At 36.8% G+C, this 12384-nt stretch overlaps 1 protein-coding gene across 1 annotated transcript in view; it reads left to right on the top strand.

Annotated features, from left to right (window-relative positions):
* Nucleotides 1-861: 861 nt before the first annotated feature.
* The window catches only part of roraa (RAR-related orphan receptor A, paralog a), a 210761-nt gene continuing 199238 nt past the window's right edge, over nt 862-12384 (top strand). The window contains exon 1 of the mRNA XM_008412275.3: nt 862-1365. Coding sequence (XP_008410497.1) covers nt 1212-1365 — 154 coding nt within the window. The 5' untranslated portion in view covers nt 862-1211. The remainder of the gene's footprint in view (nt 1366-12384) is intronic.

Consider the following 12384-nt stretch of genomic DNA (forward strand, 5'->3'; position numbering starts at 1 on the left):
ATGTGAGCAGTCTGCTTGAAGGGCAGGACCATGTCAAAGTCCACGTGCCTTGCTTTGAAGAGGCGTGGTTCCGCTGATCACATGCAGAAAGCATGGTGCTTGCAGGTTTTTTTTTTTCTTTCTTTTTTTTTCTTTTTGCGCAACAAGCGGTGCATGAATTCCGCTTCCTAGAGTGACGTTTGACGGCAGCCACAGACAGCATTGTATCTTAAAACGCATTCTCTCCAAAGCGCTGTCAGCTCCCTCTTTTATCAGGCAGAGCGGAGACCCGCATGTTATTCTGTGAGTAAGGGGGAAGAGTTCTTTCATCAGCTCCTGCAGACTACTCATATATGCAGTCCGCTCCTCCCACAGGGGGATGTTGGAGATTAGGATGATGGTGATTTTTGATGAAAATAATGAACTGACTACTGACTAGTCCCGTTTGAATTCTCGGGCATTAGGATGGGCAGTTTCATGTCTGAGAGAAAGAAGCCTGCAGACTGCTGTAGTGAGGCTCAGCCTGCAAAGGCAATGAATGCCCACTAAAGGAATTTGCAGTGAATATTTCATGCACCTCTGCAGCTTTTGGCTAATTTTTCAGATAAGATGTTCCCAGCTACAAAAACCTTGACAAGAAATACAAAGATAGAACTAATAAATGATTTACAGTGTGGTTTTTGTTTTGCAAAACACTACCCTGATGTAGCTTGACATACAGTGTAATGTTTAAAGTGGATGTTTTTAATCTTGCAATATTTCTGTAATGATGTTTTGTGATAGTTTGGAGCAACTTTAAGTTTCAAACGTAAGAGAACTGTATAGTGCAAGCAACAACAACAACAAAAAAAGTATAATCTCTTGTTTGATTTAATATCTAAATGCATGCATTCTTTGGTGAAGGCTGCGTTGCATTAAATTACCCCAGTTCTCATGTAAAACTGCACAGGGTCGATCTGCTTGGATTACTTTCAGGCCTACCATCTATTCTTCTGCTATTGACAACCTCTCCCTCTTAAGCTTGCATGACTGGAGCTCTCACTAGCGCTGCTAGTGGACAATCAAACCTACACACCCACCACCAGACAGACTCGCATTTCTCATTTCTTACTTCTAGTCTAAATTAGATAGCAGGACGTAGTGTCGGAGCTCACAAGATCGCAGAGTATTAGTTTGAAGCATTAGCATTAGTTTGACAGTGAAGCCGAGAAAAGGAGAGAAAAAAAATCAACATGGAGTCCCCTCCAGATCCAGCGAGCGACCCGGGCAACAGCGCCTCGGAGCCGGCTACCCCGGTCAGGGAAACCCCGGTAAACCTGGAGACGCTCCGGAAAGCGGACCATCCAGCCCCGGTTCGAAAGCAGACCTGCTCAAGCACCAACAGAGGTAAGCGAGCAGCAATTTGACAGTTTCGGCGGGGTGAGGAACACGGACCGATCGAGGCACATTTTAATCCAACTTCAAAATAAATCAAATCGCACAACCCCCTAAATATCTGCACCCTGCTTTAATTCACCCCGTAGCTTTTTTTTATTTTTTAAAAAATATATATCTATATGCAAGCGGGGGTATTTGTCCAGTTTGATTGTAATTAGCGCTTTGGTTGGTGTATCTATGTGTGCGCTGCTCCACTGACAGCCAAAATCATGGGGGGGTGATACGGTCACAGATGTCACATTTACTCCGACTGCAAGATTAATCAATTATCCAGGAACTCAGACCCCACGAACAGGAGCTGCTCCCCATGCCCAAACAGGCCAACCTGCCCGCTCCGGCGCTATTTTGTCGAAAGTGTCGAAAGTGAACTTTGGGGAAACTGTGGGTTAGTTTATCGATCAGTCCCGTTCTGTTTGGTCGTAGGGACGTGTCCTCCGCCAGTGGCTCACGTAACGTCGTCTCGCTGGGTTTTCACTGATTTAGGCTGTTCCAGAAGGCGCCTCGGCAGCTGGATTATATACTGTTGCAAACCGAAAGGTGCTTCGCATAATTTATGTTTTATTTTTTTTTTTACTATTATTAATATTAATATTATTGTTGTTATTATTTGTAACCTAATACGATTTAACAATAAGGCGGAACGAGCCCTCACATGCCAGCCCGTGAAAAGTCTGGTTCTTCTTACATGATTTATCCATCACGTCCCGTCCATGTTGTACAGTACAAGACAGTATGTTTAACCACACCCCCTCTCCACTGTCTCCAGTATACAGACTAACCGGGCTCGGCCAAGTTCAAAGAAATAAGGATTTCTCTGCTGATTCCCAACAAGCAGAGTTCACATTGCGCTAAAGCGAGCTGTGTAGGTGGGACAATTATTTCCTTGAACGTCGGGGTTTTTTCATGCGTATACTCTCCTCCTGTGCTGCGCGCGAGGGGTATATTTAGAATGTGATATGGTGAATGTGGAATGTAAGCTGGTTATGTAACAGGTTTAGCCATAAACAGAGGCGCGCAACCGAGAGCAGGAATCATCATCATGATCGTGGATCTTGTTCACTCTTAAAAGAATAGTGTTCACCCACTCCTCAGCTCCTATCACCGCGGTTGCTTAATTTAAACATAAAAAAAAAAAAGGGTTTCCACTTTTAGCGCGTATTAATACACCTCTTGAAGGAGAAACTGTGGAACTTTGCGGGCTGGCGCGCGCTGCCTGAGCGCTTATGTAATAGAGAGGCCAAGACAGGTAGTTTGGAAGCTTCCTGGATTGATTTCTTCTTTCACAAGTTTGACTTTGAGACACTCCTAACCTGCTGACCCATATTCACCCCACCCTTTTATGCACAGGATTAAAGTGTGTCTGGGAAAGAAAAGACAGGAAAAAAGAACGCCTTTGGTGTGTTATGTAATGCTGAATGGGGGGGAAAAAAGTGAGACAATCTCTGCACTATGGAAATATTTTTCTCACCCGACTAAAAGTTTATTTCTCCCTTTTTTTTTTTTTTTTTACAAAGACTAAGAGTGTATGTTGGCTACTGTAAGAAGGAGATTGCTTCAAATAAGTGTTAGAAAAACGTTTTGAAAACTTCAAAAGGTCAAATGTGCTGCTGAAATTTCCTATTTAGTGTGATATCTCATGTATTGCTTTTCAATCTGCAGTATTCGTTTAATTTTGATGAAGTCAAGTCAGTTTTTCTTCTGTTTTTTTGTCGCTACCACTTTTGGCAAAGAATTCTAACCTTTTCTCTTTAAATGGGCTCATCAAACTCTTGAGATCATTTTGCCCAGTCGGTTTACCGTCTGCTGAAAAGGGGGAAAAAAAAGAGGAATGAGTTGCGACGAAGGTACGCGACATTATTGATACGTTTTAAAATGTATTCTGACGATGTGGTATGCAAACCATTTATCTCGCTCTGAAGCAACCAGCTGTGGACTGTTGAATGGCAACAGCTGCTTTATGGTTAGGAAGCTCAGCTTGCGAGTGAGTTTGACTTTAGCTGAATGTAGTTGAAGCAGAATATGAGCTTTTTATATGAAGGTGGCATGTAAACCTTTTCCCTGGCAGCCACAGCTAATCCGTGTTGTTTACTGGTATTAAGACATTTGTCAGCTAGTTTGACTTTTGCTTTAACATTTTGACTGAAAGCAGAATAAACCTTTTAAATCTGTTGTATCTAAAACTATTAAATGTATTGTATTGTATCTACTTATTGTATGTAGGACGTTTCCCTCACAAAAAACAACTAAAAGGCAAATTGTACTAGCAACAACTACCTTATGTTTAAAATGCTCAGTTTGCAACCAAGTTTGACTTTAGTATTAGCACTGCTAAATTAGGTAAAGCAAAACACAAACTTTTAAAATTAATTTAATATTCATTTTAAAAGCCATGTACCTCTGGCCCGACCATCACTGCTAAGATGTGTTGGTCATTGGCCACCTCCGTGTTAAGAAACTCGATTAGCATGCTAGTGTTATTGCTGACGCTTAACCTGCTAAAGCTACATAGAAGCTTAAATTCTTAAAATTCTCAACCACAAGTTCTACTATTTTTCCTAGCTTTTAGTAAGTTTATACATTTATTCACAAGACAATAAATACAAACATATGAGCCTGTTCTCTTCAGGACACCACATGGCAAATAAAAGTAGTTAGTAGCTGACTAAACCAACATCGACATCAGGTTTAGATAGGACTTGTTTCCAAAATAAGGTAGCCAGGACTTTTTACTTACCTATGATTAATTGTTACAATGGTCTAATAGTAGGAAATTACTGTAGTTTTTTTTTGGAAAAAGATTTGTCAAATGTAGGACAGCATGTTAAATATGCAGGACTTGTAAAATATTTTTTGGGGAATACAGTTCTAGATTCAATGTCCACGCCTTTTCGGGCACACCACCTTAGACTTTCATGAGTACATTTTTAAGATGATTGTAAATACTCTGTAAAGATGTGAAACCACCTGTTTGCTCATTTCGCAACTGATATACAGCCAAAAACTAGGCTGTAGCTCTGGTGTCGAGATGCTCATTTAGTGGGAGTTTGTGTTAAACACAGTGCTTTGCAGTTGTATACCTAATAAGGAAGTAAATAGGTTTCTTTTCAAGGCATTAAAATATGTAGATAGTTTGGCATAATTTTTTTAGCAGCAGTTTGTTTTTGTTTGGCCTAGTGATATATTTATAGATTTAGTAAAAAAAATAATAAATGCACGAGGTATCTGCTGTCTTCTGATTATGCCATTTGCTACTATTTTAAATCCTGTCAAGTGTTTTTGCCTGCCTGACATAAAAAAATAAAAATAAGGAAAGATGTTTTGGGAATAGGATTCATAGTATGAAAATAACACCTGATGTTGCGGTATAAAAATATTATTTCTCCTTTTTAATGATTGCTTTACCAGACTTTATCCTGCAGTCTTATTTTGGGGATGCAAAGTTAGAGCTCTCAGCTGGCGTAACATAATTTACTTTTTATTTAGATGTTGTGGGACACGACTTGGATAAGCAACAAGGACTTTGAAGGGTTTTTGTAGTTCTTTTGCACAAAATCTTAGTAGGGCATTGGCATAGAGGCTGCATGCCACTGAGGTGGACAGTAGTGTTTTTTAGGCTGTGGCATTCTCAAATTCTGTAAATTAGGACTCTCTTGCTTCTGGATGGAAGCTGCATGTACAGCTCGGATAGATCCGGGATTTAAAGTTTCATCGTGTTGCTACGTTAGATCAAGTTTCCGTCCTCCTGTGTTTTCAATTCTAAAAAGCAAATCAAATGGTAACTTCCTCAGCTTCCTTCTGTTCGTACCAGTCAGACGCTTAAATGTTAACCGTCATCCTTTGTCTTCTCTGACACGCAGTGCTGCTTCATAAATGATTACAGCTGCTCCTTATTTAAACTATGACATAACGTCTCTTTGTTGTTTATGGGTTTAAAAAGTCAAATAACATTTTTAATGTACAGTATTTATCTGTGTCTCGTGAGTTTGAAACTTTAGTAGATCAGTAGCAATACTTTTTTTTTTGCTATAAAGACATACACACATATTGTGTTAAATAGAAATGTACAATTCTGTTGGTTCCTCTTGTCTTAAGAGAAGAGAATGTAATATCCAGTATCTTAAACTTTAATTTAGCAGTTTTTAACTTTACTTTGTAAATTGTGAACTTGCATCTTACCAAGCATGAATAAATAGACTGAAATGTGGTTGTGAAAGGTATTTCTTTAATGCTCAAAATTCCTTTCATATAACATTTTTTGGTGATTGATTAGGTCACCTTTGGTGTGTGATGTTTCTAAGCGAACTATTCACATGCCTGAACTTTTGTGTAGCAGTCAATGCAACATGTTTAAAAGTTGTGTTCCTCAGATTTTATGTTTAATCAGAAAAAAAACAAAAAAACATAAGCACCAATGTATGCAACCTGCTCCTCACATATAAAATCCACCAGTTAAGATATTTTGCTTACTGTTAGATTTCTGTAATCTTATTATGGATTTATGGATATAAATGCAAAATTAACTAGTTTCATTAGTTATGTATTAATATTCATTACATTTAAACACCGGAAATAAACTTCCAATTACTTAAGCAAAATCATTTTACAAAAATGTTTATTACCTAAAGAACATGTAAAAATGCAATACCTTCTAATAGCTATTTTGTTTGAAATTGCCTCTGTGAGACGTCTCTTGTAGCCACCCCTCAAGGAAATCTGCCCCACTAAGAGTCAAACATCTGGCTGAGATGTACAACCTGTTTCATTTTACCCTACAGCATTTCAGTGAGATCAAGATCTCACATTTCTTCAAATGTTGGTTGATTTTATGTAGACAGCTGTGCTGGTGAGCTGAGAATCCCCAAACCATGACACTTCCGCCTCTGTGCCTCAGTGTTGGTATGAGGTTTGCTTATGCAAGACATGTCCTTTGTGTCCAAATACTTTAATTTTAGATTAATCAGGCTAAATAACTTTTTTTTTTCGTTTTAGATTGTTTCTGAGAAATTTTAATCTGTTGTTCATGTTTTTCATTGAGATCACACCTCCATGCACACATCCCAGTTACATAAGAATAGTGCAGTTTTTTTTTTTTGTACATGCATGCACATTTATAGAAACAGTGGCAAAAGCCTGTTATGGGTCACCTAATTACATTTGGGGTTTTACGAAACTTCTTGTGGCATCTTACGCTTTGCTTTCAGAGCAACTATGTTTGGATGGCCAGACCTGGGAATGATCACAGTTGTTTTGAATATTCTCCACTTGTGGACAATTCTTAATACAGAGGAATTGCTAGTTTTGTATCAGCGATTTTCTCCAAATGACTGTAAAGCTTTAAATTGTGAATAATTGATTGACTCATAATTTCAGAAAATAGTGAAACACATGTATTTCAAACGGATTTAATGACACTGTTTTCTTTGTCTCTTAATATAGAAAGATAATGTACGAACTAGAAATGCACAATACATCAGAAATGCATAATTTAAAACACTGGGGAAATTAATATGCAATATATATTATTTACATTTGCTACTTGGTTAAAATATGTTTTTAGTGTAAAATATTTTACAAGCTATTAATAAAGGTGTAGTGCCTGAAAAAAAAGGAACATGAGTCTAGTAAAGCAAATGTATGATGTACCAGAAATACCTTTTAGTAGCATTCAACTTTGCCTGAAAATAAACTTTTGACCTCAAGCATTGAGACTGGGAAAGTCAGAGACGAGTAAGTTTTTTTTTTTTCAGTTAGGTTAGTCAGGCAACTTTTATTTTGGTTTAACATTAGAGGGTTGGCCCCTGGAGGAACAGGCGGGAGTTTAACACTTTTTTTTTTTAATCTATTATTGAGAGTGGAGCATTTGATCTTTCTCTCGTGCTAGGAGATTGAAATCTATTCAATGAGTTAGGATGTGGGAGTTGTTAAACTGTTTGGTACAAGGGCAGCCGCATGAAAAGACTTCATGAAATGAACAAAATGCTTTAGAAAAATTTAACTGGTTGCCCTTGACTCATAAAAATACTAAAACACTTAGAGTATGTTATGCTTTTTACACTTTACACTAACATGTTGTTGCTTACCAACTGTAAGAAACAATTGTTTGAGTTCTGTATTTGACCCTTGAGGGATTCTATAAACTTTTAGACCAATTTTATCAAATAACATGTGACTGTTTCCTTTAATATGTAATTTGTTAAAATTTCCAGTACCTATATCTTGTGCAATGTGATGCAGAAAACTTAATTTACCAACGTTTTAATGACATCCGTGTGCTTTTAATCAGGCCATGTGGGACTTTTTGCTGCTATATTACAAAGCCATTTGTTATCCGTTGCGCTATTAACTGCCTTGCAGAAGTCTATTCACAATTTGACTCTTCTCACTTTGGTTGATTTTTGTTAGGATCTGTGATAGATCAACACAGAGAAATGATTTAACTTTAAAATAGTTCTCCTGAGTGTAATTTCTGTATGAATGTAGCCAATTTACAAAGTCCTCAAAAGTTGTTCACTAATGTTAGGGAACATAATTAAACGAAAGTGTTACGTACAGGGCTGGGACTTTCACACATTAATTTTAATTAAGTAATTACATAGTGTTAAAATTTTTAATACAAACATTTTTGCATGCATTTTTCGTTTTTATATACAAAAGTACTGAACCAGAACATTTGTGTTGCATTTCTGGTACACTCATTAATTTTGACAAACAAGTGACATCCGCATGCAGCGGTGATGGATGGCAAAACCACTTTTCTTGGACGAACGGTAAAGACTTGAGACTTGACACTAATGATCTTACTCGTTAAGCCACACCTTTAATTAAAAGGTTAAGATCAAGGAACATTCATGTTGTAATGGCTCAGCCACTCTACACCTCTGTTGGGACTATTTTGCAAGCCTTGAAAATTGTTCTAATGCTCTCGAGACAAAATCTGGCTGAACATAAGCTACTTTGAAAAGAGGCACACCTCTAACCTCTGAATGTGTGAAGTTGGTCAACAGTAGACTGTGAGTACAAAGGCACACAGCATTTTTCCAAGTTTGATTTATAGCAATTTTTGAAAACCATCATTTACGTTCCTTCCATTTCGCACACCACTTCCTGCCAGACTCTTGGATACAAAAAGTTTTTATAGATACTTTTGCAACAAATTATATACACGAAAACCGGTCTGATAGAATTATACCCTTACTCAAACTTTAAACGAGGAGAACATTTGTTTGGATTTATTTTATGTGAAGCTTGAACAAACTAGAGTGGAACCTCTAGCAGGCAGCGCTAATTAAACAAACTCAAGAAACTTAACTGACATCAGTGACGAAAGTTTTATTCCACTGGGACGGTTTATTTTGGAGTTTGAATCACCAGTGACTTAACTGGGGCTGGCGAGGAAATTTCAGCTTGTGACACACACCAGATTTGATTTGAAATCTCCAGTGGTGATTGAAGGCTTAGATCTGTGGCCCATTTACAGAAGTTTGAATCTTGGATAGGAAAAATTTGAATAGTTTTGACCGGAACTACTCCAGATGCATTATTGGAGAGCGTTAAAGGAGTCTAAATTTAATGTGGTACACTGTGACCTAAGTACTGGTTGGCTTCACGCAGCTCTGTGGCTCTCTGATATGAAATGGATTCCTCAGAAGAGGACGAAAGGGAAAGAAGTGGCGAGAGCAGTATAAGGGATTGCTCTGAGGGTTTCTTATGTCACATCAAGTGCCAGGCCTTTCACGTTTCCTCTATTGTGGGTGGTGGAAAGCCCCTTGAGAGGGGAGGTAAGCCCCCTCACATGGAAAATCCTAGTGGACAGGAAGTTTGACCCAACTGTATCTTTCCAACTATCTTTCTTTTGGCTTTAAACGACGGAAACTAAATGCATGTTCATGCCACTTGACACCATTTGTCAAAATTCATTATCTTAAACCCAGACAGTGTATGCACCCTTAGAAAAACCATACACAGTGGTTTTCTTTGCAAAAAATATTTATACCTCATCATTTCCACATTTTTTTCATGCTACAACCAAAATCATCAACGTAGTTTATTTGCATTTTATGTAATAATCCATCACAAATTGCTCCTTACTTTTGACGTAAAAGTACAAAAGGCTACACAATAATAATAATAAAAAAACGTTCTATACATCAAAATCAGGATAATGGGCTGGTGTGTGTTTATATTCAGTCCCCTTCAGAAAAGTAGCCAAGAGGTGCTACTAACTCTGGAAAAATGGCACTAGTAAGTTTTCTAAATATGTTTTTGTTTATAATTTGTACATTTATATTTTTTGGAAAGTGCCAATTTTTTTTTTTCAATACTTAAATTGTTCTATTTTTGTTGTACAATTATAGTAAGTAGGTAGACTATAAAACTAAACTAAATTTTAGCAGCAAAGTAGCACATAATTAAGTAAATGTAATAAAGTGTCAGATAAAGACAATTTATTCTTGATTTTGAAAGACTGCAGTCAAGTGTCATTTAATTTTGCAAAAATGTTAATATTGAGTATATGTAGCATTTCTCACAGGTTACCTAGTTTATTGTTGCTAAGATTGTAATTGAAAAAAAAAAATCAGTGACATCAGTTGTGAACTGTCTAGATAGTCATTAAATCTTATCAAAAATTTTCATTTAGCTTCAACAAAAAATACTAGACCAAATGTCCTTACAAAATTAAAGATTCCTTCCACTTCAACTAGCTGTGCATTACTTTGTGATGATGTATCACAACAATTTTCAAAATAATGCACTGATGTTTCAGGTTCTACTCACACAAAATGTGAAAATGGTACAAATACGCCTTTAAGGCCAATTATATCCCACCTGTAGCTCCTTTGCAGCTTGCAAGAAACTGACATTGGTTGAAGACTACAGAAAGACAATCAGCATTTTTAGGTTTTTCCACTTCTTGTGTCTTATTTAAAACTCTGACAGCTAACACTGTAAAACCCAAATTATATTATTCAAGCAGCTCAACCAGAAAGCCTCTTAACTATTATTTATTTTCGCTTTCTGTGGCGCTTTCTAAATGGCTCTCTGCCTTTTATTAAAGGCTCTATTGAATGGAGGAATATCACATCAGATTGAAAGAAAAATGGTTATATCTCTTTCATAAAATCTGGAACAAAGCAGAACAAACCATATTCTTTTTCTCTATTTCAAATATTAAAATAATTGACTGATGTCTGCACTTATGTCTTTTCAGAGTTTATTAAATATAGGATATTATTGGAAAATATAAGAGTGCTAACAGGAAGTTCCAAAGGATCTGTTTGTGCTGTATTTTTTCATCTGAACCTTTCCATTTTATTATTTAAAAAAAAATAAAATATGCAAACCGTTTTACATTTTAGACATTTCAAGAGGTTTTCCTAGATTTGATAGAATTAGTTATTAATCGTATTAATCTCACAACGTTTATCCACCAAAAAATTTTATTTTTTGGATGCAGAGGAGAAAACATACAAGTTGAAAAAGAGTATCATTTCTGATGGCTTGATTATTTATATTGGAATAACAAGCGCAACTTAATCTCATAAATAAAAAAGAGGGAGATACAGATCCGTCCCCTCCAGGTACTGCCGGCACTTAATCGAATTAGCTCCACTCGCAGGCTTGTCGGGCTCTTCAAACACCCCTGGTGACTTCTGAGTGCAGATTACAATCAGCTACTATTTTCAGCCTTTGATTAAAATCTGGTGAGGTTGGACAGAATTTATTTGAGCGGAGAACTAACTAATTATTAACTTTGCAGCCCATCGTTCTCTCTCATTTTTTGAATTTTATCTGACTAGTTATAAGGGCCAAAAGCCTAGAGTACCTCCCCCCAATATTAATTCTTAATATTTTTAAGTTTCATGTAAAAAAAAAAAAAAAAAAAAACATTGTCTGTTTTAGATTAACTTAACAGTTGAATGTTAAGGGATCTAGCTGGTCGTTCAGATTACCACAAAGCAACTATTACTTGATAAGATAATAGAAGATTATCACAATTGTTCATAGCTCACACAGCATGTCACAGAAACATTGTTAGGCACTTGTCAGTGACAATTCTGCTCCTTTGTTGCTTTTACAAAGCAGCTTTTGAATATGAATAAGTCACTAATGAATATTTGCTGCTTGTGTGTAAGAACTGATTACTTTAGGAGGCATAGCAAGAGAATGAGTGTGGTACGATGGGGCTCAATCAGTGCAGCGCCGCTGCACAGCTTTCTGACAGTGATTGAAAGACGGAGTCACTCTTTGCCATGTGTGAGTCTGCTATCCATAGTCGCTGACAAATATCTGCTGTCTGATCAATCAATATTTGCAGCTTTATTCAGTGATTTAGTGCGAAAGAGGCAATAATTAATGCCGGGCTGGGTTGTTAAAAGCCTATTTTTATGTGACAGACCAAAATAGACAGGATACAGAAATAGGAAGATTAAATCTTGTGGTTGACATTTCTTATAGACCGCACTATGTACAGATTACAAACTTTGGGTTTTTGATGGACTTGGTTGGCTCCTAGTCGGTTTGATTTCCATATTGGAAGCTTTATTTCTTTGTGGATTATTGTTTATATGCTGAAGACGGCCACGTTTTCAGAAAATGTATAGGTTTATTAAAGTTAAAAAAATCAAAGGAAATTTTTTTTGTGATTTTTCTTTGTTTCTGTAAATATATTTGACTTACTATTCATTTCTCCCATCTCCTTAACATTTTCCTCTCTTATATGACAAAAAATGTCTGCAATTTTAATCTAATGTTTTCCAGGGTTAAACAATTGTGGCTTGTGATGGTAATTAATTTCTGCTTGCTCCACTTACCATGTTTGGGTTCTGTTTGCTGGCTCAGACCCAAAGTGTCTTCTAAAGGACCCTCTTAATCTCTGCTAGGGATGGGTGGAAATTTGCACTCTTGTAATTGAACCAAATTCAAGTTATTATTAATTATGCATCGATCACACTGTCATACAATCCAGGT

This window comes from Poecilia reticulata, chromosome 6 (genome assembly GCF_904066995.2).
Source record: "Poecilia reticulata chromosome 6, P_reticulata-male-v2, whole genome shotgun sequence".
Taxonomy (NCBI): Eukaryota; Metazoa; Chordata; class Actinopteri; order Cyprinodontiformes; family Poeciliidae; genus Poecilia; species Poecilia reticulata.